We start from the raw sequence: 21,999 nt of genomic DNA on the forward strand, positions 1-21,999 counted from the left end.
CCACCCAATACCCATCCCAAATCTGGTTCTGCCGACTTTTGCTGAGTCACCTGACTCCCTGCAATGGACTGAGTCGTGTCTCCGTCCCACATGCCCTTCCCTGTTGGAGATCAAGTATGGCTGACGTTTGTCTGAAATTCCTGAAGTGAGAAAATGCACAGTCCACCTACGAGACAGCATTGTGTTGTGGTGGTGATAAGGGCTGGTTCTGGATATTTTGTCTCTAATTTGGGCCACAACATCACACAAATCCTAATGTATATTTACAGAAGTCTGAATTCTCCATCTAAGGTCCCACTTCTTTCAGGGACCGCAGAAAGAGAAATCAAATTCACCATTTTGTTGGTTTTGGTTGTTTTTGTTTTTCTGTTTACATTTCAAAATAACACACAGAATGGGGAATGGGGAATTTTCCTAGACCAGTCTGTACCAGCTCTTTATCTGACGTTGAACCAATACATGTAACCAAATCATTTTTTAAAAACTCTTCTGGCATTTTCTTTTTTCTATGAGGGCTATGTCTTCAAAATGTGGAGATAAATTTCCCATAATTGTAGATATGAAAAATTGTAGATGCAGATTTAATTTTATACTGAAGTTTAGAACACCCTCTCCCCCATGGAACCTGGATGTTAAAGCCTTTTGGAGTTAAAAATATGAGTTTTTTCAAATGAAAAATATTTCTTTGATTTAGAAAAACAAGTCAGCCAATGTGCTCTAACTGGCACCCAGATGCACTTTCCTATTGTAATAATGATCCTGCCTGCCCGCCCAATCCATCCACATAAATATCTGGGGTGTTGATACTCACGTCACTGGCGATGTCCCTGGAGGCCTTGGCTGCCACGATGGGGATGGCATCGATTCGCAAGTCATAGCCTTTCTTTTTTGCTTCTTCATTGGCAAGTTTATACAGACTCTGTAGAAAGTCAAAGATTTAAAGAAAAAGGTTTGACAGCAACAATTTGGAGATTATTAAGTGACATATACTATATAACTTGAACAATCTAAGTTTCTGACAATAGTGAAAAGCAAGTAAATTATATTTTCTACAAAAAATACTATATAGCATTAGAAACAAATGAGACATATCAGTGGGTGTTAACATAGATTGATATATTAATCTATCATACATATCATCATAGATTAATACATATCATTTGCAGATTAATATAACATGCATATCAACATAGATTAATATAATCTTGTAATAAAGATTGAGGGACAAAGCATCAATTCATAAATACTGCTAAATGAAAAAGAAAGGCAGAACAATATGCTTGAGATTATTCATTTATATATAAATATATACTTTTATTATTTTCTTTATTACTTAAAATTTTTATGACAATCACATAATATTTCATAATGTTTAAAGAACAAATCAGAAAAATTTAAGTATAACTTAAAACATAGGTAACTTGACTATAATCTCAACTTTAAGATTCTAAATTTTGGTTTTATTATTTTAGTAAAACATGCATCTATAAAAAATCAAATTAAAAAATCAATAATCAGTGCTGTTAATGGAGAACACTTCTTCCCATGCCTGAGGTTTTCTTTTTATAAAAGAAGTTCAGTGATTTGAACTCTAGCCTTCCTCTGCCCCTTCTCTCTCTCTGCTCCGTACAGATACAGCTATTTACTGATATATCTAACTGGCAGGGATGGAATTGGTGGGCGCACTTAGCTCAGCTGTCCCCTTGTTCCTCTAGGAGCAAGCCTAGTGTCTGCCTCAGTTTCTCTGTGCTCTAAGCAGGGTCTTCCCTCTGAGGGGGGTGAGTAGATCACCTGGGTAGGAAAACCTAATTCTGAAACTCAGTTAGCAGGCTCATCCAGCCCTCATACAAATGTGTCCTATAGTAAAAAAAAAAAGTGAGATTTTTGACCTCTGTTTCTGTTCCTTTGTTTTATTTCTCTCTCCTACTCAGGACCTAGGTGGGGAAGAGGTACACATTATTAGAGGCCTCCTTGGTAGGGGTGCCAGATTTAGCAAGTAAAAATATAGCTCACCCAGTTGAACTTGAATTTCAGATAAACAACAAATAATATTTTAGTATAAATAATGGGCCAGAATTTTATATGATAATTCTACCCCTTGGATATGCCAAAAATACTACTCAGTCCTGCTGAGAATGGCTGTAAACAGAAAAGACAATGTCACTTCAGTTTCCCCGTGGAATCCTATAAAACATAATATTCAGCCTAGCGATGAAAGGTTAGACCAGCTGAATGTTCATATGAAAGAGCCACATGCATTAATGATGGCTGAAGCCTGAGAATCTCCACAAAACTAAGTGCAGAAAAACACACAGCAACAAAATAAGCGTAGCACTGCAGGACTCTGCCCCTACCTCACTGTAGTTGATTTTGTTCTGCCTTGCCAGCATGATCTCGGGCGTATCAGGCATTATATGAATTTGAGTCTTGTCTTTGTCCCAAGCCTCTGTGTATAAACGCTATAAAAGAAGACACGATTTTGATCAAAAACCTTTTTAAAATAGGAATTGCAGAAAGTCAAATTAGAACAGGGTTATTATTGACCTAATCAGGAAAAATAAGCCAGACTTGGATATAAGGTATTCCACTGGAAGTTTGGGTCTTACTGCTAGCTATCAAGGTTAAAACTAGAAATAATAGAAATTATTTAAAGGATTTCAAGAATGTAATTTAAAAGGTAAATTTAGTGACCCTGCAACTTCATGGGTAATTTTAAACTCCACAGGTCATTAAAATGTAATATGTTTCGGCATCTTGGAAAAGCTTGAGGCAGCTGGCGCTCACCTTGTTCATGGTGATGGCGTTGTTCTTGGCCAGCACCTGTTCCAGGGAATCCGGCACACTCGTAAACTTCAGCTTGTCTGGAGGCTGGCGGTAGATGTTATCACTCAGTATCTCTGCAGCTCTCTTGCACTTGACCACATCCACAGACCCGATGGGGACCCAGCCAATGCCTCTCAGCCACTGGAGATCTGACTTGTAAATATTCTAAGAAGAGAAAAAAGGCAGAAACTATTCATCAAGACCAAAAGATTTAGGGTACAGATGCAAATGGAACCAATAATAAAGTGCGGTTCTATTTTCTTTTCATAGAAAACAAGCTCATTGTGTCAGGCAGACTAAAAGAGGACTTATGTCTCCTAGCCATAATAAAAAGTTAGTATGTTAGGTTGTTAGGAGAGGAGTGATCCTAACATGTTCTGTCAGTTGGTTCAGTGAGTGTTACTACAACTATGATGCCCGCCCGTGTGCACAGGAAAAGAAACCAACCCAGAGAGAGGTAAACCACACACATGTCCAGCATGACTGATCATTCAATCAGCCAATCTTAGGCCTAGCCAAATGAAACACTGTGCAGCTATTAAGAGCCTCATTTTCTAAAATACTGATAACATGAAGAAATGTCATTAATGTAATATTAATTGAAAAAATAACATGAAACAATGTGGGTGGATAAATGATATGAATAGGAGTAGACTTTTTTAGTGGTTAGATTATGTTGGATTATTATTGCCTTCTTTGTATCTTTTCTTATATTTCAAAATATCTGCAATGCTTGTTAAAAAAAAAAAGAGAGAGAGAGAAGTTAAAATGTAATAATAATGCTGAACCTCTGAAGCCCCAAGGTAGACCTTCGACAGCACAGTAGTAACACTGTGCGAGATTCAGGCCAATAAATGACCATGCCCTTCCCCATCAAGTTCTCAGAATGGAAGCATGGACTCCTTTCTCGAATAATCTTGCCATATCTTTACTTCTCACTTTATTTTAAATCATTACTTTTTGGCTAAAAATTTCTATGTACCCATTAGGTATTCATAACTACTCCACAACAATGGTGTTGCTCTTTTGCTCAGCTCATTGGAAGGATTTCACGTGTAACAGCAATTAAGTAGAAAATAAGAACTGGTATTTTGCGATCCAGACAGAAAGACTATTGGAATTTGTCCTGGGCTGACTAGTTACTGCCCCCTAAATATCAATAGCAACAATGAAAACAATGACATTTTATACCTCTGGAGTGCTTTTTAACTTTCAAATGCTACCCACATTATTGAGGCCACATCACAGGGTGAGGGAGAAATTTAGAGAAGGCACCCAACAAACAGACAGATGGCAGGCAGTCTGTCAGTGTTCTCATTCCATGGGTGACATCAGCCCTTTTTAACAACCTTTCATATGCAGGCAAAATCTTTCTTTTTGGAGAGAACTGCAAAACACAGGGCTCTGTATGTTGAAAGCTACAGAACAGATGTGGGAGCTTTCTCAGGTGGGTTGTACCATTTCTAGAAACACTCAATTAATATATAATTATTATGAATTCATTTTATTCTTTAAAGCCCTCTAATGCTTAGTAATTTCTTCTAATGTTTACATACTATACAGTGCAGGAAATGTGCTTATCACACCCACATTTGAGAATAGATAGTCTGCTTCCAATAGATGCTAGGTTCTGTCATTACCATGTGACCCTCCATAAAGAGAGAGCCACGCTAAGAGAAGGAGGTGTCAGTGAAACGACACTTAGCTTACAGACACAGCGACTTCTTTTATTTCATAAGAAAAACATTTGGCCTTGTAGCAGGGATTAGCATCCTAATAATTATAACCTTATTTGTTTTCCAGGGAAACCCAAAACAAATTCCAGAGTAATTTCTTTTTTAAATAAAAATGCATTCTTTCTCCCCTAATAGAATAAAAGAAAATGTCTCCCTCTGGTGGACCCTAAATTCTAACATTACTTAATCCAGTTTTGTTTTTATAAGACTAAGTCCACCTTGTACACTTCACTCTCTTATGAAACCTATTAATGTTTCATAATGAAGCAATAAAATTATACTGTGATTCAATAAATCTTAGCTTAAGTAGGTCAATGGATTGTATACAAAGAATAACTTTCGCATAGTTTAAATTATTTCTACACACAGCTCTGCTATGGATGCTATACTCACGTCACTCTGGAGGTCATAGGCCTGCCGAGCGTGGATGACATCGCTCTGGTCGGGCAGACACGTCCACTCGTGCAGGTAGTTCTTGTAGTCTATGTCACTGACTAAGGTCTGGCACTTCTTGGCCAGCACCACCCCCAGCATGTCCACTGGGCTGCTGAACTTGGTTTTCCACTTCTCAAAGTCCTTCTTGTACTCTCTGTCACTCTGGATCTTGGCCACGTGCATGGACCACATCATCTTGGGGTCGTCCTTAATGTCCCGGGCTCCAATGTGGTGGCCAAGCTGCTTGCGGTAACCATCTTTGTATTTATACTGAAATGAAAATGTACAAATTAGGCTTTTATTGCAAACCGTTAGAGGCTACGTGTACAAAATCATCTTGCTTAAATCATAGTTCAACTGACTTTTGCTAATAAACATGAACTCAAGCCAGTATCCTGACCTTTATCCTGGAAGCCTATAGAGGTAGTAAAATAAATGAAATTCATGTAATTGTAGTGTATACCCCAAATCACTTATAGATTGATAATATAGAATAATTCTGGAGCCAGGAAGCTCACATGGTGGGGAGAGTTCAATTGTGGAAGTCAGGACGGGGCCATTTGAACCAGGAAATCCAGAGAATTGGATCTTACGCATTAAAAGCATGTTGGGAAAGGAATGCCCTTGGTGGTGTGTTGTGTTTAATAAACAGCAAAATGAGTGACTGGTTCTTGAAAGCATGAATTACTCTAGGTCAGAAATGACCTGTAGTAGCAACAGAGGAGAATTCATTTCATATTGGAGTCATGCATTCAGTGGTAGTGGCCAATTTTTATCAACATTTTGAAAACTGATTATACTAGTTAAGTTGATGTAGCAACCCAACTGGTTAGAGCATTCTCCCAATAAGGTGATGGGTTCTAGTCTTGCATGGGTCAACAATGTTTTTATTATTCCATGTTTAATGATTTTATCCTGGAATCTGAGCCAGTTGTCCAAAATGCATGCTTCTAGTCTCAAAGATGACTGAGTGAAAAAGTACAGATGAATCCGCGGGACGCCATACGGTACAGTGGAAAGGAACATGGTTGTGTGGAGTCTCAACTTCATCACCCACTAAGAGTTTGATTTTAGGTAAGTTTCTTAAACACTACACAAAATGGGGATAATGACAATATCAACATTCTAGGGAAATTATGAAGAGTAAGAGAGGTAATGCAGGTAAAGCTTTTAGCAGAGTTCTCAATAATTCTCAGTTATTAGGAGTATTATTTCATTATTTACTATTATTGGCATAAGTCCATTTGCTGGAAGGGTCCAACACATATAAAATAAAGTGAGTCACTAGCATGATATTCCCAATATAAGAAACAGTGTATTACCAAATTCCTGAATAGTAAGCTTTGATTTTTTTTAGTTTCCTGGTGAGAAGAGATGGACGTTGATTTTTAGAGCAGTGGCCTATTCTTCAAGAATCCCTGGGGCACTGGGAAAGGATGATGGCTTCACGCTGGGAGGTATGGGCTACACAGCCAGGAACTATTGGTAAGGGTGTGAGCTTGGGCCAGTAGCCACTTCTAGTACTGATCAACTGCCTTCTTTTCATAATCTTGCAAGGTGAATTATAATATATGTCATATTATAATTATGTGGCTTTTGTTTGGGGTTTTTTTTTTTGGCATCTGGCCAGTACAGCAATAGAACCCTTGACCTTGGTGTTATCAGCATCACACTAACCAACTGAACTAACTGGCCAGCCCCACCACTTTTTAGTATTTCATATTAAAATGCTACATAAAGCCAGGCCCTGATTCTCACTAGGAGAACATAAGTTTATGAATTATGCTTCTATAAGCTTTTCTATAAGCACAGTGATTATTTTTATATAAGCATCTCCAAGCCAGCAGCTGCCCTGTAACAGTTTACACATAAGTGGTCTTTCTCTCCATGGTGGACCAGTTTTCACTGAAGATGCTGTGTCCTAGGGGTTACAAACCTCTCTTAAAAACATCAAATTTTTTATTTCCCCCAAAACTAGGTTTCTGAAAAATCCCACACAAGTACATCGGGATATATTTTCAAGGGTTCAGGAAAATTCTTTTTAAAGATTTAATTCAGTGAAAATGCCACAGCAGATTGATCCCATGCTCAGAACGGAACTGATGACTCACGTCACTGATGATGTCCCTGGAGGCCTTGGCCGCCACAATGGGGATGGCATCACTCCGCAAGTCATAGCCTTTCTTCTTTGCTTCTTCGTTGGCGAGTTTATACAGACTCTAAATTTGGGGGAAAAAAATTAGATAGATGTTGACATCTATATCCAAAACCTGACAGACGACTGAAATAATTCACTGAGTTTTCCACAGATAGAGCCTGTAGTACAGCAGAATAGTGCTGAAGTCAGTATAGTGCTGACGTCAGAATAGTGCTTAAGTCAGAATAGTTCTAAGCCTTCTGCATGTTTGCTGAAGTTAAGACTTAGCAAATGATACCTGTGGAGAACACTGCACCTCTATTTTTTACTTTGAAACTTATATTGAATTAACTATCCATACATATTATATGTTGTTTTAAATTTTTAAGTTAAAACAATGAATCAGGTTTGAAAATCACTGGAAAAATTAAGCTGAAACTGATGAGCCTAAGGTGGTAAAATGTGGATAGAAGTGAAAGACTTGATTAACTATTGATCATGGCAATGAATTCGATTCACAATTTTTCTGCGCTGATTCTGTATCTGTAACTGTGCTGGGTACTTACTTGGGAATCAAAAGTGAGGTCGAGACCTCTCTCAGCTTTAAGGTTTCAGGGAGAACTTATGGGAAGACTGAAAACGTGTGGAACCAACTGCTGAAAAGTCTAACCACATTATTGATCAAGAGCTCCAGGAAGGAGTAATGAATTCTGAATTGAGAATCACGGAAATTCTTGCAGATACCTTTGAGTTGAACTTTGAGTGATGAGTAGGGTTTCAATAGACTAAGATGGCAGTCAAGGGTACAGGGAATCCCATCAACCAAGGCATGGGGGAGTAAAAGCACGGGGTGTTGAAGGAAGTGGGGTAAGGCCCCAGGAAGAAGCGGCAGGAGACTGAAGAGTCTGGAGTTGGACTGTGAGCACCTGACTCTGAGATAAGAAGATGGTGCTTACAATATAGTGCACATAGTTTTACAAACTCATTTCCACTTGCTAGATGATGGAAGTCTTTCCATGTCAGTAAGTAGCTCTTTGTATCTGCAGCTCAGGGCCCAGAACCCAGCCCAGCAGCAAGTGCTTACCAGGGGCTCATCTCTGTTTTTTCAATGATGCATAGCTGAAGCTCTGGAGCCCAAGCTGGGGTTCAAATCTAGTCACTGCCACTTATCAACTATGTGACTCTGGGCATCTGTATAACCTGTTCCCTCATCTGTAAACTGACATTTAGTACTAATATCTACCTAATGAGAATTTTTGTGGAAATTAAAAGTGCAATATTTATAAAGCACCTAGCTCAATGTCACGTAGTAGATGATCAAAACATTTTTGTTTCTCTCCATGGTTGAGATGCAACATAATTTATCTTAGCAATGCATTGCTGATAGACATTTTGGCTCTTTTCATTCATCCCTGTTACAAACATCACAGCTACATAGACCATATATCAGGGATCTGTTCAGGTTCCCTAGGGGCCACGCTAATGACATGAAGGTGAAAGGTAGGAATTGTTGCTACAATTGTTGGCACTTGGGAATGTAAGTCAGAACTTCTGGCTTTTTCAAAAGAAGCTTGAGATCTCTGTTTAAAAAAGCCAAAAGTATGTATTTACACATATATGTGCTGAACCCTTTATGTTAAAAGACACTCTCTTGGCCTTCACAATTTACTCATGGGCTAGGACTGGTGATCAGATGGGTTTTATATCCAGAATGTTTAAGCTCAAAACGAAAGTTCCTTGTGTTACAGCTCACCACGTCTACCTTTACCTTCATGTTTGGGATGCTAAACTGAAAGTTAATTAGTTTGATATTATAAGATACAACTTTATGCATAAATTCTGAAACCCTACATAGTAATAATTACTTTCCCTCACCAGGATGCAATATATATATATATATATAAAAGAGGTTGGTGCTTAATTCTACATAAAACAGAAAACTAACACAACATTCTCTTCTTTTTAACACAGGCGGGGGGTATCCCTGGGTGCGTCGTCGCCCAGGTGGGTGGAGTAGGGGGCCCTTGGGGGAAAGGAGGAAGGGCACCAGGGCCTCACAGAACTATCAGCAGCACTATAGCACCTCTGAGCTTTTCCAGCAAAGACAGAGAGTTGAGAATTCCAGAAATGCCGAGTGGATCGTAACAGGGGCTCTTTTGTTTACTGAAATTCCTGCACATACAGTGCATGCTTTCCTGCAACAATAGAGGGCCTATGCTATAGGTTTAGCTAAAAATTCAATCCTTTCTGATTTTAGAGTAGGACTTGATGTTTTTAGTTCTGGGTGACAATTAAGAGCTAGTTATATAAGCACTAAAATTACAGTCTGTACCCCCAAAATGAAATTACTCATGATGTTAGCAATTCTATCTGAATTCTCAAAGTTATATTCTGGAGAAGAGTAATATATTGTTGATCTGTGCTGTCAAAGAAACAATATTTTCCTTGCTAGTGGCACAAAGCTAGGAGAAATAACTAATGTATCAGCTGAAAGAATCTTAGATTCACAAACATCTCCACAGATTTAAACCCATGGGCTCAATCTAAGAAGAAATTGCATAGAGATAAATGTCAATCTTTATATCGAGATAAATTACCAAATGCTTAAATGCAGGATAGAGGAAACCTAGCTTTAGCCCACATAAAATGGCTTAGAGTTTAAGCTGATCCCTAGGTTTGTGTGCACCAGCAGTGACACAGCCACCAGTGTACCCTGGAAGCACAGGGTGCAGAAAAGGAGGCCAAATGTCCAGAAGAGGAAATTGATAGTTAACTGTATTCTACACTGGTTATTCCTCACTCGCAGTATTTTGTTCAGTTCTGAGAGCCATATTTTACCAGGGAGTCAAGTAATGAGTGTTCAGAAACTTGGGGTGTTTGGATTAGAAAGAGAATGGGGGGTGGGGGACAGGGATGGCACCTGGTGCTATCTCCATCTCCATGGGCGGGGTGGGTGGGCACAGTATTGTTCTGCATAGCTTCAGAAGATTGTGTGGATTTGCAGAGATAAATGTTGTGACTCAGTACATCAGAAGCACTTTCTAATGGAATTTTCCAGAACAAGTGGACTGATTAATGAGATAATGAGCTCCTTTTCACTGGGAACCCTTAAACAAAGGCAGGACAATGACCTGTTGGACGAGGACTGTTCTACTGGAAGGGAGGACGACCTCTTTGCTTTAGCACCTGTGATTCTGAAATGGGTGCATGTGGCCCTATGTTCACCAAAAGTGAAAAGGAAATGGGCTTGCTAATATGTACACTTCCTCATTTAGTACAACGTCACCACGGAATAGATCAATTGAAACAAGAGACAGCATGCAAATGTCAACGAATTAGCATCTCTCTCACCTCACTATAGTTGATTTTGTTCATTCTTGCCAACATAATTTCTGGTGTGTCTGGCATTATGTGGATCTGGGTCTTGTCTTTGTCCCAGGCTTCTGTGTATAAACGCTATCAAAAAATATATATAAATTCATCAGGAAAAAAATTCAGTGTATAATTAATAGAAATTTCAGTGCCACAAGAGCATTATAAACAAAAAAGGAAAAAGTAATGCATCGTAAACATATTATGTATTTTATACACATCTTCAAGTAATCAGTTCACAGTGGAACAGATATGTGTAAGTGCCTTCTGATAATCTGAAATGTACATTAATTAAAAGGAAAGTGAGAATAACTATCTTTTACACAAAGATTATTCTTTCACACAAATATGCCATTTTATCAAAATATAACCAAAGTAAATATTAAAATATAAATGACCTATATCAGATAGATGGTGCACAGACAGATAGGTAGATAGATAGATAGATATAGGCAGACACATAGATGTCTTTTGTTGCTCAGTGCTCTATGAGTATTCCTTTCTTTTCTCAATGATTCTGCCTTTTCTTTGACCCAAATTCAGGAGTCCCACCCTGGTTCTCTGAATTTTGAAGCCTTACCTTGTTCATAGTGATGGCATTATTTTTGGCCAACACTTGTTCCAGAGAATCAGTCACACTGGTAAATTTGAATTTGTCTGGAGGCTCGCGGTAGATTTTATCACTCAAAATTTCAGTTGCCTTTTTGCATTTTTCCACTTCCAAAGAGCCAATGGGCACCCAGCCAATGCCTCTCAGCCATTGGAGATCTGACTTGTAAATATTCTGTTGACACACATAGTCAATAAACATTTATCCCTGCATTGGGAATGCATTTTCATCTAAACAATATGAAACCAAGTAAAAACATCTTGAAAATATAGTTTGGTGGTCAGGCAGGGTGTTAGACAATATTCCAATTTAGTCTGGAGGCTTAAAAAATTGACATTCATGAAGAAGAGGCCGAGCCTGTGGCGCACTCTGGAGGGCGCGGCGCTGGGAGCGCAGCGACGCTCCCGCCCGGCCGTGGGTTCGGATCCTATATAGGAATGGCCGGTGCACTCACTGGCTGAGTGCCGGCCACGGAAAAGACAAAAAAAAAAAAAAAAAAAATTCATGAAGAAGGAAGGCAGCTACTTCCCCCTTGTGGGGGCTGGTGAGGCTAGTGCCACCTATTGCTACCTTCTACAAAGGGTGTTAATTCACTTATTCTCCACCTTTCCGTGTCATCACAGCGCTCAGTACTCACGTCACTCTGGAGGTCATAGGCCTGCCGAGCATGGATGACGTCACTCTGGTCGGGCAGACACGTCCACTCGTGCAGGTAGTTCTTGTAGTCTATGTCGCTGACCAAGGTCTGGCACTTCTTGGCCAGCACCACCCCCAGCATGTCCACTGGGCTGCTGAACTTGGTCTTCCATTTCTCAAAGTCCTTCTTGTACTCTCTGTCACTTTGGATCTTGGCCACGTGCATGGACCACATCATCTTGGGATCATCACGGATAGCTCGGGCCCCAATGTGGTGGCCAAGCTGCTTTCGATAGCCTTCTTTATACTTGAACTAGAAGAAGAAAAAGACTGTTAATCAGCTGTTTTAACTTTTAGTAAAAAGCAATTTACTACACCTAAATTTTCCTATTCATTAAAAAATAATGATTTCCCTCTGAATATATAAATAATACATAATACCTGCATCTTGTAAACCATTTAGAAAATAAATGAAATGTATATATATCAAAAAAAGGTAGCAAATATTAACACATGATTCTACCACTCAGAGATAACTTTTTGTAGTACATATGTGTGTGAAAGAGAGAGAATAAAACTAGAATAGGAGTTATACTGCATAAGGGTTTATGCCTGCTCACTCAGTTATCATGTGAGCATTTTTTTGTGTCATTAAATATTCTTTATAAACATGATTTTTTTAATTGTAACATAGTTGATTGAACATATCTGTGGGGTACAGAGTTGAATATCAATACCTGTGTGCAATACACGATGCTCAAATCAGAATAATTAGTATATTCAACATCATACAATGTAATCATGTAAACATGATTTTTAATGGCAGCAGGTATTTCATTATATGGGTATATATTAATACATTTAAGCCTTTTCTGGTTGTTGGGCATTTGTTTTAAATTATGATTATTACTTCCCATATTTTGGAAATAAAGGAAAAAATATATTTTTTGACTTCATGGATAAAATAAATAGAAGGGTAAAGATGTACAGAAATGTGAGCAAATCCACCTTTTAAAGAAAATAAATATCTGCAGCCAATCACTGGATGCGGAGACAAATATATGGTCCACATGGATAGTTGGACTTTGAATAATGTATCCTATTCACTCAGTCTGTTGGTTGGGTTTTGAAGGAATCTTACAATGAACTGAATTGTGTATAAGAAATATGTCATGTAAAAAAGCCAAAAAAATGTTATCTCAGGTATAGACACACATCCAGGGCTTTTATTCAGCAGAAAATAAACATATTTTGAAATACATGTTGCTACTGACACAAGCATAGCTAGAATTTAACCTTTGTGTTGAGAATTGTATTCCCATTATTTTAAATTATTTACGGAAAAAATAAACTGTTAGCAACAGCTTCAACTTCATAGTTTACTTGCTTTACTATAAATCCAGGAGGGAGAAAGAAATCTTTGAGCCAGAGCCAAAGCCAAGAACATTTCAGCTGGACTTACTTCACTTGCAATATCTCTGGAGGCCTTGGCTGCCTGGATAGGAATAGCATCTAACCGCATATCATAGCCTTTCTTCTTGGCTTCTTCTAGACCAAGTTTATATAGTTTCTGAAAGAGACATCAACAATCATAAATTTGATTTATAAAATACGTTGTCGGGAAAATATATCATGCACTATGAGTATAATGCTTACCTCACTGTAATTTATTTTGTTTTGTTTAGCTAGTAAAACCTCAGGGGTGTCTGGCATAATGTGGACACTGGTTTTATCTTTATCCCAAGCTTCTGTATAGAGGCGCTAAAACAAACAAAAAGACATGGCTAGAACAGACCAGTAATGAATAAACATGCAAATAGCCTGATTCTTAATGAGAATAAAGAGACTCTATGAGTTGGTATTTGTGACACTTTCAAGTCTACACGTCTCATGTCAGTAAGAAGCTTAACTCTTACTTAAAAATTACCTTAATATCAAGTAAAAGAACAGAACATGAAATTTCTTTTATAGAAAAAGATCTCAGTGTTTGCTCAAACAAAAAAAAAAATTAATACCTCCCTGAAGCAAAGAAAAGACTTACATGGTTCATGGTAATAGCATTGTTTTTTGCCAGAACCATTGGTATGGAGTCCATAAGGCTGGAAAACTTGAAATTATCTGGGTGCTGACGGTAAATGTGGTCACTCAAAATCTGGGTTGCTCTTTTGTTCTTCTCGTCCTCAAGAGACCCACTGGGCATCCAGCCAATGCCTCTTAGCCACTGAAGATCAGCCTTGTACAAATTCTGAAATTGCAAGTGACAAATCCCTAAATGTAAGCATATACCTCTGAAGAAATGGAAGTTTATAATAATATATGTTATATATTTTAATGTTTGAATTCTTGGTTAATTTTAAAATTTTGTATAGATTATAAATCAACAATACGTGGAGCAGAAGCATATTTTCAAAAACATTTTAAACAGAAGCTTATAGAAAATGGATCAATTCTTCAATTGCCTAGATCAACAGTCTAGAGGCTTCCACCAAAGCAATGGGGGCTTTGCTGGTTCTGTCTTTGTGGAATAATGGTGCCTCCAGATGTGTGGGTGACTGGATAGAGCTTGGCCTTAATCCAGGGAAGGAAAACTCAGTTGTGTAAACTCAATTCCCCTCACTTTAGGGGAACTTTGATACTTAGGAAAGCAGATACAGTATTTTGTTGGCCAAAGGAAAACCTTAGACTCACGTCGCTCTGGAGGTCATAGGCCTGCCGAGCGTGGATGACGTCACTCTGGTCGGGCAGACACGTCCACTGGTGCAGGTAGTTCTTGTAGTCTATGTCACTGACTAAGGTCTGGCACTTCTTGGCCAGCACCACCCCCAGCATGTCCACTGGGCTGCTGAACTTGGTCTTCCATTTCTCAAAGTCCTTCTTGTATTCTCTGTCACTCTGGATCTTGGCCACATGCATGGACCACATCATCTTGGGGTCGTCCTTAATGTCCCGGGCTCCAATGTGGTGGCCAAGTTGCTTGCGAAAGCCTTCTTTGTACTTGTACTAAAGAAAAAAAATGTGTATCATTCTTTTAAAAATTCACTTATGTTGCCATCTTTGTGGCAAATTAGAAAGAACATTAACTCTAAATATTTTACCAAGCCTAGAAAGTCACAGATCTCAATTTTTTGATAGAAAAGATTAAAGGCTAAATTTGGCTACAAATTCGATACATAATAAATGCATCCTTGATCTCATCCTCATCCTACACCCCATGTCTGGGGTCGTTTCACTCTGTTTCAGTTTGTTACCCCTCGGAAGATATCATGCAATTTTAGATTAAATTGAGACTGCTTTGAAGAGGTAAACTGCAATCAAATTAGTATCAACAGGGGATGAAGTCTCACCTCACTGGCTATTTCCCTGGAGGCTTTTGCTGCTTTAATTGGTATGGCATCAACAGGAAGATCGTAACCTTTTTTCTTCAGCTCCTCATAACCCATTCGGTAGAGTTTCTGTTAAGAAACGAAGATCACTTTGAGAAAAACTGCTCTTTTTAAACAGCTGAAGAATAATGAATCCAATGTGCTAAATATTTTGAGTCCATGAGAGTAGTTTCTATGCTCTAGCATACTCAACTGTAATTGGAAATTATGCCCATTGATTGCTAATGAACTTTAAAGCTCTTTAATTACTTAGATCAACAAAATTGAATGTCAGCTCTTTCTAAATACTTACGAGAATCAGGCAGGAGTGTCAATAGGGAAATAAAATGAAAAATTATTTAAGTGCTATTTTCCAATTAATGCTGAGGGTTTCATTAGAAGTTTTTGTTAGAAAAGAGCAATGCCTTTCCATCTACTACTCTAGAGGAGGAAAATCATGCTTAAGAGGATATCTCTTCCATGCAGCTAATGCATTGTGAGATAGCGTCTTTCTCACAACATAGGATGTCCAAAGTAGAATCCACATCAGTAGGTAAGATACAGAGTCCCTCATAATTTAAAAAATTTAAGAATTTTTGAAGAAAGTTTAAATGTTGAATTTAAAAAGCTTAAGTGAAATAATTTGTTTAGATTTGTGGCATAATTAAATAATTGAGAATATGATTAAGTGCACTTTTATCCAGAAACCTGCTTGTTTAACACTCCTGTTGATCTTGGACTTGTGTTTATATTTTAGACCTTTGTGGCATTACTCTAATACATTCTTTATTGTTAAAGTTATTCTATTAGAGTTTAGAATTTGTTTTTAAAATATTAATTTTTACATCCATAAATTTCAGTAGATTATGCTATAATGACAAAAAAAAATAAAATGAAATTCTCCCACATAGATTTCTTATGCTCACTCATTCAAAATTTCATTGAGTATTTACAGTGTGTCAGGCATGATACTAGGTAAGAACTGCAGATCCAATAAGAATTCTCTGCTTCAAGAAGCACCTGTTCACATAGGAAAGAGTGAAATAAACCATTACATTATGATGATATGTGTAATAATGGACCATATGGAACAGAGAATACAGACTCCCAATTCTGCCTGAGATAGGGAGGGCCAACATTTTGATGTCTAATCCAAAAGCCTCTAAATAAAGTATCTAAATCACATGTAGTTTATTAATTAAAATGATTCAGAGATTCAAAAGAATTTTCAAACATCTTCACTGACTTAGAAGCAATAAAAATGAGCTTTCTGAAGACACATGCTATATTTGGAAACTTACATCACTTATATTGATTAAGTTTGCTTTAGCCAGAATAATGTCAGGTGTATCAGGCATGATATGGATTTGAGTCTTGTCCTTGTCCCAAGCTTCTCTATAAAGTCTCTAAAATGAGAAATAGGATTTTTTTTCAGTGGTATTGTTATATTAGTGAATGACATAGTTGACTTCAAACAGAATTACTGAATTCATCTGAATTAAACATGATAAGTGATAACATAAGCAGACAACATAAGCAAAAAATAGACGCAGTATTTCTTGACTTATCTAGGACATAATTGCCTTTCAAAATATGGACTGTGTATCACCCTTTTTAACTTTTTTTTTTTTCCTTTGACGGCTGGCTGGTAAGGGGATCCAAACCTGTGACCTTGGGATTACACTGCACTCTAACCAACTGAGCTAACTGGCCAGCCCAGCATCACCTTTTCATAGTTACAGATCATTCTTTCAATAATTAGAACCTTTGCCAGTACTATCAAATGGAACAGAGTTCTCCATCTTCTGGGGTGTAAAATTCCCCCTTAGTATTTAACTGGGAGGTAGGCTTCACCTTCCCAAAACATGACTTATTCAAAGTATGCCTAGAAATTAGGGAGTCTCATTTCCTATGTAGGTTATTATTTGTAGTTATTCTTCATAATTATATTAGAGGACTAGATTCCCAAAAGGATTTTGTTTGTGAATTTGTCAAATTCTCTTGGATGTCCCAGAGACAACCTTATGTCTGTCACCAACAGAAGACAAGGGGACCCAAACAAAAATATTATTGATTTACTAAAAGTAGGGTGTAAAAGTCTGATGAAAAACAAGATATTTACACACTGTCAAAAAATCTCCCCACATGTTGCTTATCAACTACAAAGGATACAGTGGTAACTTGACATTGGAGGAACATGGCGGCAATACCACTTTAATCAAGTGATCAAAGTTAAAATGATCAGTAATGGGACAAATTGATATCTTGTGCCTCCTGATACAAGGTATGGAGAAGGACACAATGTATGATCTCTTGCTGAAAAGACAAAACCTGCATCTAATCATGAGGACACACCAGAAAACCCAAATTGAGGGAGATTCTGCAAAATAACTGGCCTAGACTCTTCACAAGTGTCAAGGACTTGGAAGACAAAGAAATAGTCAGAAACCAGTTCAGAATAAAGGAGACTAAAGACATGGGAAGTAAATGCAATGTGTGGTCTTAGTGTGGATCCAGGAGCAGGGAAATTTTTTCTTTTGCTATGAAGGATACTGGTGGTAAAACTGAATAAATTCTGTAGATTAGTATTGTGTCAACATTAATTTCATGATTTTGGTAGTTGCACTGTGGTTATGTAAGGTAATGTTTTTATTTTTAGGAAATGTATACTGAAATATTTAGGGGTAGAGGGGCATAATGAAGCAACTTACATATATGAGAAAAAAAGAGAGGGAGATGAAAGAGAGAAAGAAAGCAAATGTGGTAAGATGTTAACATTTGGGAAAACTGGGTGAAGACATATGTATATATATATATATATATACACACACATATCCATACACACACACACATCTATTTATATACACTACACATATATAAAATTTTTAGTATTTTTGCAACTTTTCTGTATGTCTGAAATTATTTCAACATAAAAAATTTTAAAGTCTCATTAGCTTCTTGGAATTTGTCAATTTCCCTTAAGGCATAGAATGTGAGGTATGTGGAGTTGTGGGGCTGCACTTTTCTGCTTCCTGAACATGCTTACTGAAGTGTACATAACCCAGAGATGCCAATTAAGACCATCAGGGCCAAAACAAAGCAAGGTTTGTTAATTTCCACGCACATTTATCCCAGTTCTGTACTAACCTTTCTGATTAAGTAAGATCAGAGTTTCTCAAACTCCGCACTGTTGGCAACACATACTGGATGATTCTTTGCTGTGGGGAGCTGTCCTGTGCATTGTGAGATGTTTAGTAGCATCCCGGGCTTCTACCCACTAGATGCCAGTAGCAAGCCACCCCCAAGTTGTGCCAACCAAAAATGTTTCTAGATGTTGCCAAATATTCCCTGTGGGACAAAACTGTCCCTGGTTAAGAAGCACTAAGCTAGACCATTTTTTCAATGGCGTGTGCCACTTTCATCCCATGGAACACAAAGAAAATGCTAATATAGTTAATACTGAGATAGATGCAAAGGTCTATTCAAGAGGTGAGACAGCAGCTCAAGGACCCCAGCTGGCCCAGGCTCTGCCTGGCTGTCCTGAGGACTGAGAGGATCAGTATTTCAGCCTTTCTGTAACTCGGGCACATCGCTGGGGAGTTCTGTCCTGGAACATTTATGTTGATAAATTTTATGATCCGGCATTCTCTCTTGGTTGCCTTATGAGTTCAGAGCTTTTTCTCTCCTGTTTTATGGAGAGAAAAGAAACTTGGATTCCAAAAAGGGGAAAATATTTTGCATAAATTTGTTGCTTTATTCATCAGTTTGTTGGATTCAAACTGCCATCATAAAAACAAAAAAGGAATAAATGAGTATTTATACATTCATAATAAAGCTGACAGGTCAGCATTTACTATAAGTTTTGGAAATCAAAATTGCAAAAAGTCTATGAGGTGTTGGCCAGAAAGAGGAGCTACAATTTATGAATGCTATTCTAATCTGATTATGAACTTATGTACATATTACATAAAAACATATACTATATGTGTGAAATATATAGCAGATTATATATTGAGTGTATGTATATATGTATATATATTTAGATCCTCCTAAGACTCAGATGGTTATTATTATCTATTTAAACTATCTTACCCCTTCCAGAATTTCAGTGCACATACTTAAACTTTCTATAATGTTCAGGGTTAGGCTTTTAGCTGAGTAATAATGATTAATCTTTATCTTCTCTGCTCTACTCTGATCTCTTTCATTTGTTTTATTCAATAAATATTTATGGAGCACCTATTATGTGTCAGACACTAGTGTCAGTGCTGGAGGAGAAAATAAATTCAAGATGGAATATATACTTATTTACTATGACATAGAATTATTAATTTATCTTGATTCAACAAAACTAAATGCATTGTAATCATTTGGCAGAAAATATACTCTCTGTAACATGCTCACTATGCCTGTGTAAGGTACTCAGAATCCTTCCCCCTCATACACTCTACCCCAACAAAAAATCTGGCCTTCAATGCACTCAAGTTTCAAAGAAAAAAAAAAAGTATGTTCACTTATTTTCACATTACATTCTGGTTAACTAAGATAAATAATAACCTTCGGGTGACAAAAATCAATACTAACCCATTTTTACAGGATTCATTGTAGGGTGGTTGCTAATTAAAGAAAGAAACCCAATACAAAACATTATGTTGTGCTGTGTGATGCAATGTTTTGCAATACTACTCATTTATTAAGCAAATGCTATAAAGCAACTACCAGGTAGCAGGCACTATAATCATTTTATTTATTTTCAAAGAGTTACTCACATCACTCCTATTTTTGGCATTTGTCTTTGCCAGAACTATGTCCATGGCATCGGGAATGCTGGTGAACTTGTTTTTGTCTGGAGGCTGACGATATTTCTTCTCACTGATGATTTCTGAAGACCGCTTGTTCTTTTCTGCCTCCAAAGAACCAAGAGGACTCCATCCTATCCCTTTCAGCCACTCAAGGTCAGACTTATAAATATTCTGCAAAAAGACAATACAAACCATCAAAATTCCATCTTCACTGGGACCCTTGACTCAAGTGATTCTATGCATTGCAAATAGATGTGTTTTAGATTTTCAATACTAATTCAACTTTCTAGTTTCTGCTTCTTTGAAACTAAATGGCTACTCATATGAAATATGCAGTAGTAGGGCTGGCTAGTTAGCTCCATTCTTCAGAGCGTGGAGTTATAATACCAAGGTCAAGGGTTCAGATCCCTGTACCGACCAGCTGCTGAAAACAAAACAGAACCAAAAACATGAAGTAATATATAAACTATTGGATTTAATAGAAACTGACCTCACTTTGTAGTTCATAAGCTTTTTTGGCATGAATAACATCATTCTGATCAGGCAGACATGTCCATTGATGTAAATAGTTCTTGTAGTCCACATCACTAACCAAAGCCTGACATTTCTTAGCCAGTACCACTCCCAACATGTCCACTGGGCTGCTGAACTTGGTTTTCCACTTCTCGAAGTCCTTCTTATATTCTCTTTCACTCTGCATTTTGGCTACATTCATGGACAACACAAGCTTTGGGTCATCTTGTACACTCCGGAATCCAATATGGTGGCCAAGTTGCTTTTGGTAGCCTTGTTTGTATTTAAACTGAAATCAGAAGAAGCACAGTTCTTTTACTAACATAAACAAAGGCCAAGTTGAGCTCAGTTTGCTTTGTTTAAGTGGAGGCTTCCATAGAGATATAGTTGAGTATCAAGAGAGATTATGAGAAATTAATTCCAACTAGAGGCAAAAATATATGCTTGGTTGTGCTAGACATTGTGCATGCTAACTTTAGGGTAGCATTTAATAAAGCTACTGTGATATCCTCATGAAAAAAATATGAGCTGAATGGAAGAAAAAATAGGCAGATATATGACTTGGTGAACAAACTCAACAGTGTAGATTAATATATTAAATAGCAGGATTTTCAGGGGTTTGCCGTATGGTTGTGTCACATAACTTTGTCCTGTGTGGGATCCACATTCTTGCATGTGCAGGTGGCTAAAAACAGCTAACTATGTTAGATTAAAAAGAAAATTCCACAACAGCTCAACATATCACCAAATGTATCAAAATGAACTATATAAATTTAAAAGAGTAAAAGTAGAACCTAGTATTTAGATTTAATTAGGAAGAATTAAATTAGTATGTGGTGACAATAACAGTGATAATAATGATGAATGTAACAATATAAATTACTTGATATTAGATGCTGAATACTTATTACACCTCACAGAAGTAGATTTTACTCTCTCGGGATACCCAGCTCCATGGTTAAGTATACAAAAACACTCAGGGGTTTAAGTTGATTGGAACCTCAACAGAGCGTTCTACAAAATTGCTTATAAAAAATAGTGGCATATATTCTGTTTGGGGCACAGATAAAGACAAGTCAAAAGCTTATTTACTCTGGCCTGACTTCCTGTATCAAGAAAAAAAAAACAAAACCATTAAATTTCAAGGTACTCTGTTCTGAGAGGAGTTTTGAAAAAACAGGATAAATCACAACAGAATGATCAGAAGACTGAAGAATTTATGAAACTAAATTCAGAGGAGAACAAATAAGAAACTTGAAATGTTTGAAGAGATATGAAGTGGAAGAGTAAATAAGCTACTTTGTGGTGTTCTAGAACAGAAACCTAGAGCTGGCTGGTAAAATAATCAGATTGAAATAAAGAAGTATGTAATGACAATTGGAGATGCTCCAGCAGGGAAATGAACTGCCCTGAAGGACACCAAAATTCTTACATGTGTAAGTATCCACAGAATGTTGGAGATAGAAGGTAGGAAGTCGAGCAGGAGACTGGATTAAATAAACTTTATGTTATCTTCTAACTCTAAAGTCTATGATTCTAATTTACTAAATTAAGTACTCATAAAATATAGCTC

The 21,999-nt window shown here is 37.4% G+C and overlaps 1 protein-coding gene across 14 annotated transcripts in view; it reads right to left on the bottom strand.

Annotated features, from left to right (window-relative positions):
• The window catches only part of NEB (nebulin), a 206,310-nt gene that overhangs the window by 113,597 nt on the left and 70,714 nt on the right, over positions 1-21,999 (bottom strand). For all 14 annotated transcript variants that reach the window (XM_063098291.1, XM_063098282.1, XM_063098237.1 and 11 more), the window contains exons 53-68: positions 20,404-20,715; positions 19,881-20,084; positions 16,413-16,517; positions 15,094-15,201; positions 14,438-14,749; positions 13,791-13,994; positions 13,406-13,510; positions 13,212-13,319; positions 11,751-12,062; positions 11,084-11,287; positions 10,483-10,587; positions 7,106-7,213; positions 4,953-5,264; positions 2,785-2,988; positions 2,355-2,459; positions 812-919 (exon numbers count right to left, since the gene is read on the bottom strand). In XM_063098291.1, the coding sequence (XP_062954361.1) occupies positions 812-919; positions 2,355-2,459; positions 2,785-2,988; positions 4,953-5,264; positions 7,106-7,213; positions 10,483-10,587; positions 11,084-11,287; positions 11,751-12,062; positions 13,212-13,319; positions 13,406-13,510; positions 13,791-13,994; positions 14,438-14,749; positions 15,094-15,201; positions 16,413-16,517; positions 19,881-20,084; positions 20,404-20,715 (2,916 nt within the window). The remainder of the gene's footprint in view (positions 1-811; positions 920-2,354; positions 2,460-2,784; positions 2,989-4,952; positions 5,265-7,105; positions 7,214-10,482; positions 10,588-11,083; positions 11,288-11,750; positions 12,063-13,211; positions 13,320-13,405; positions 13,511-13,790; positions 13,995-14,437; positions 14,750-15,093; positions 15,202-16,412; positions 16,518-19,880; positions 20,085-20,403; positions 20,716-21,999) is intronic.

Source organism: Cynocephalus volans, chromosome 1 (assembly GCF_027409185.1).
Source record: "Cynocephalus volans isolate mCynVol1 chromosome 1, mCynVol1.pri, whole genome shotgun sequence".
NCBI lineage: Eukaryota > Metazoa > Chordata > Mammalia > Dermoptera > Cynocephalidae > Cynocephalus > Cynocephalus volans.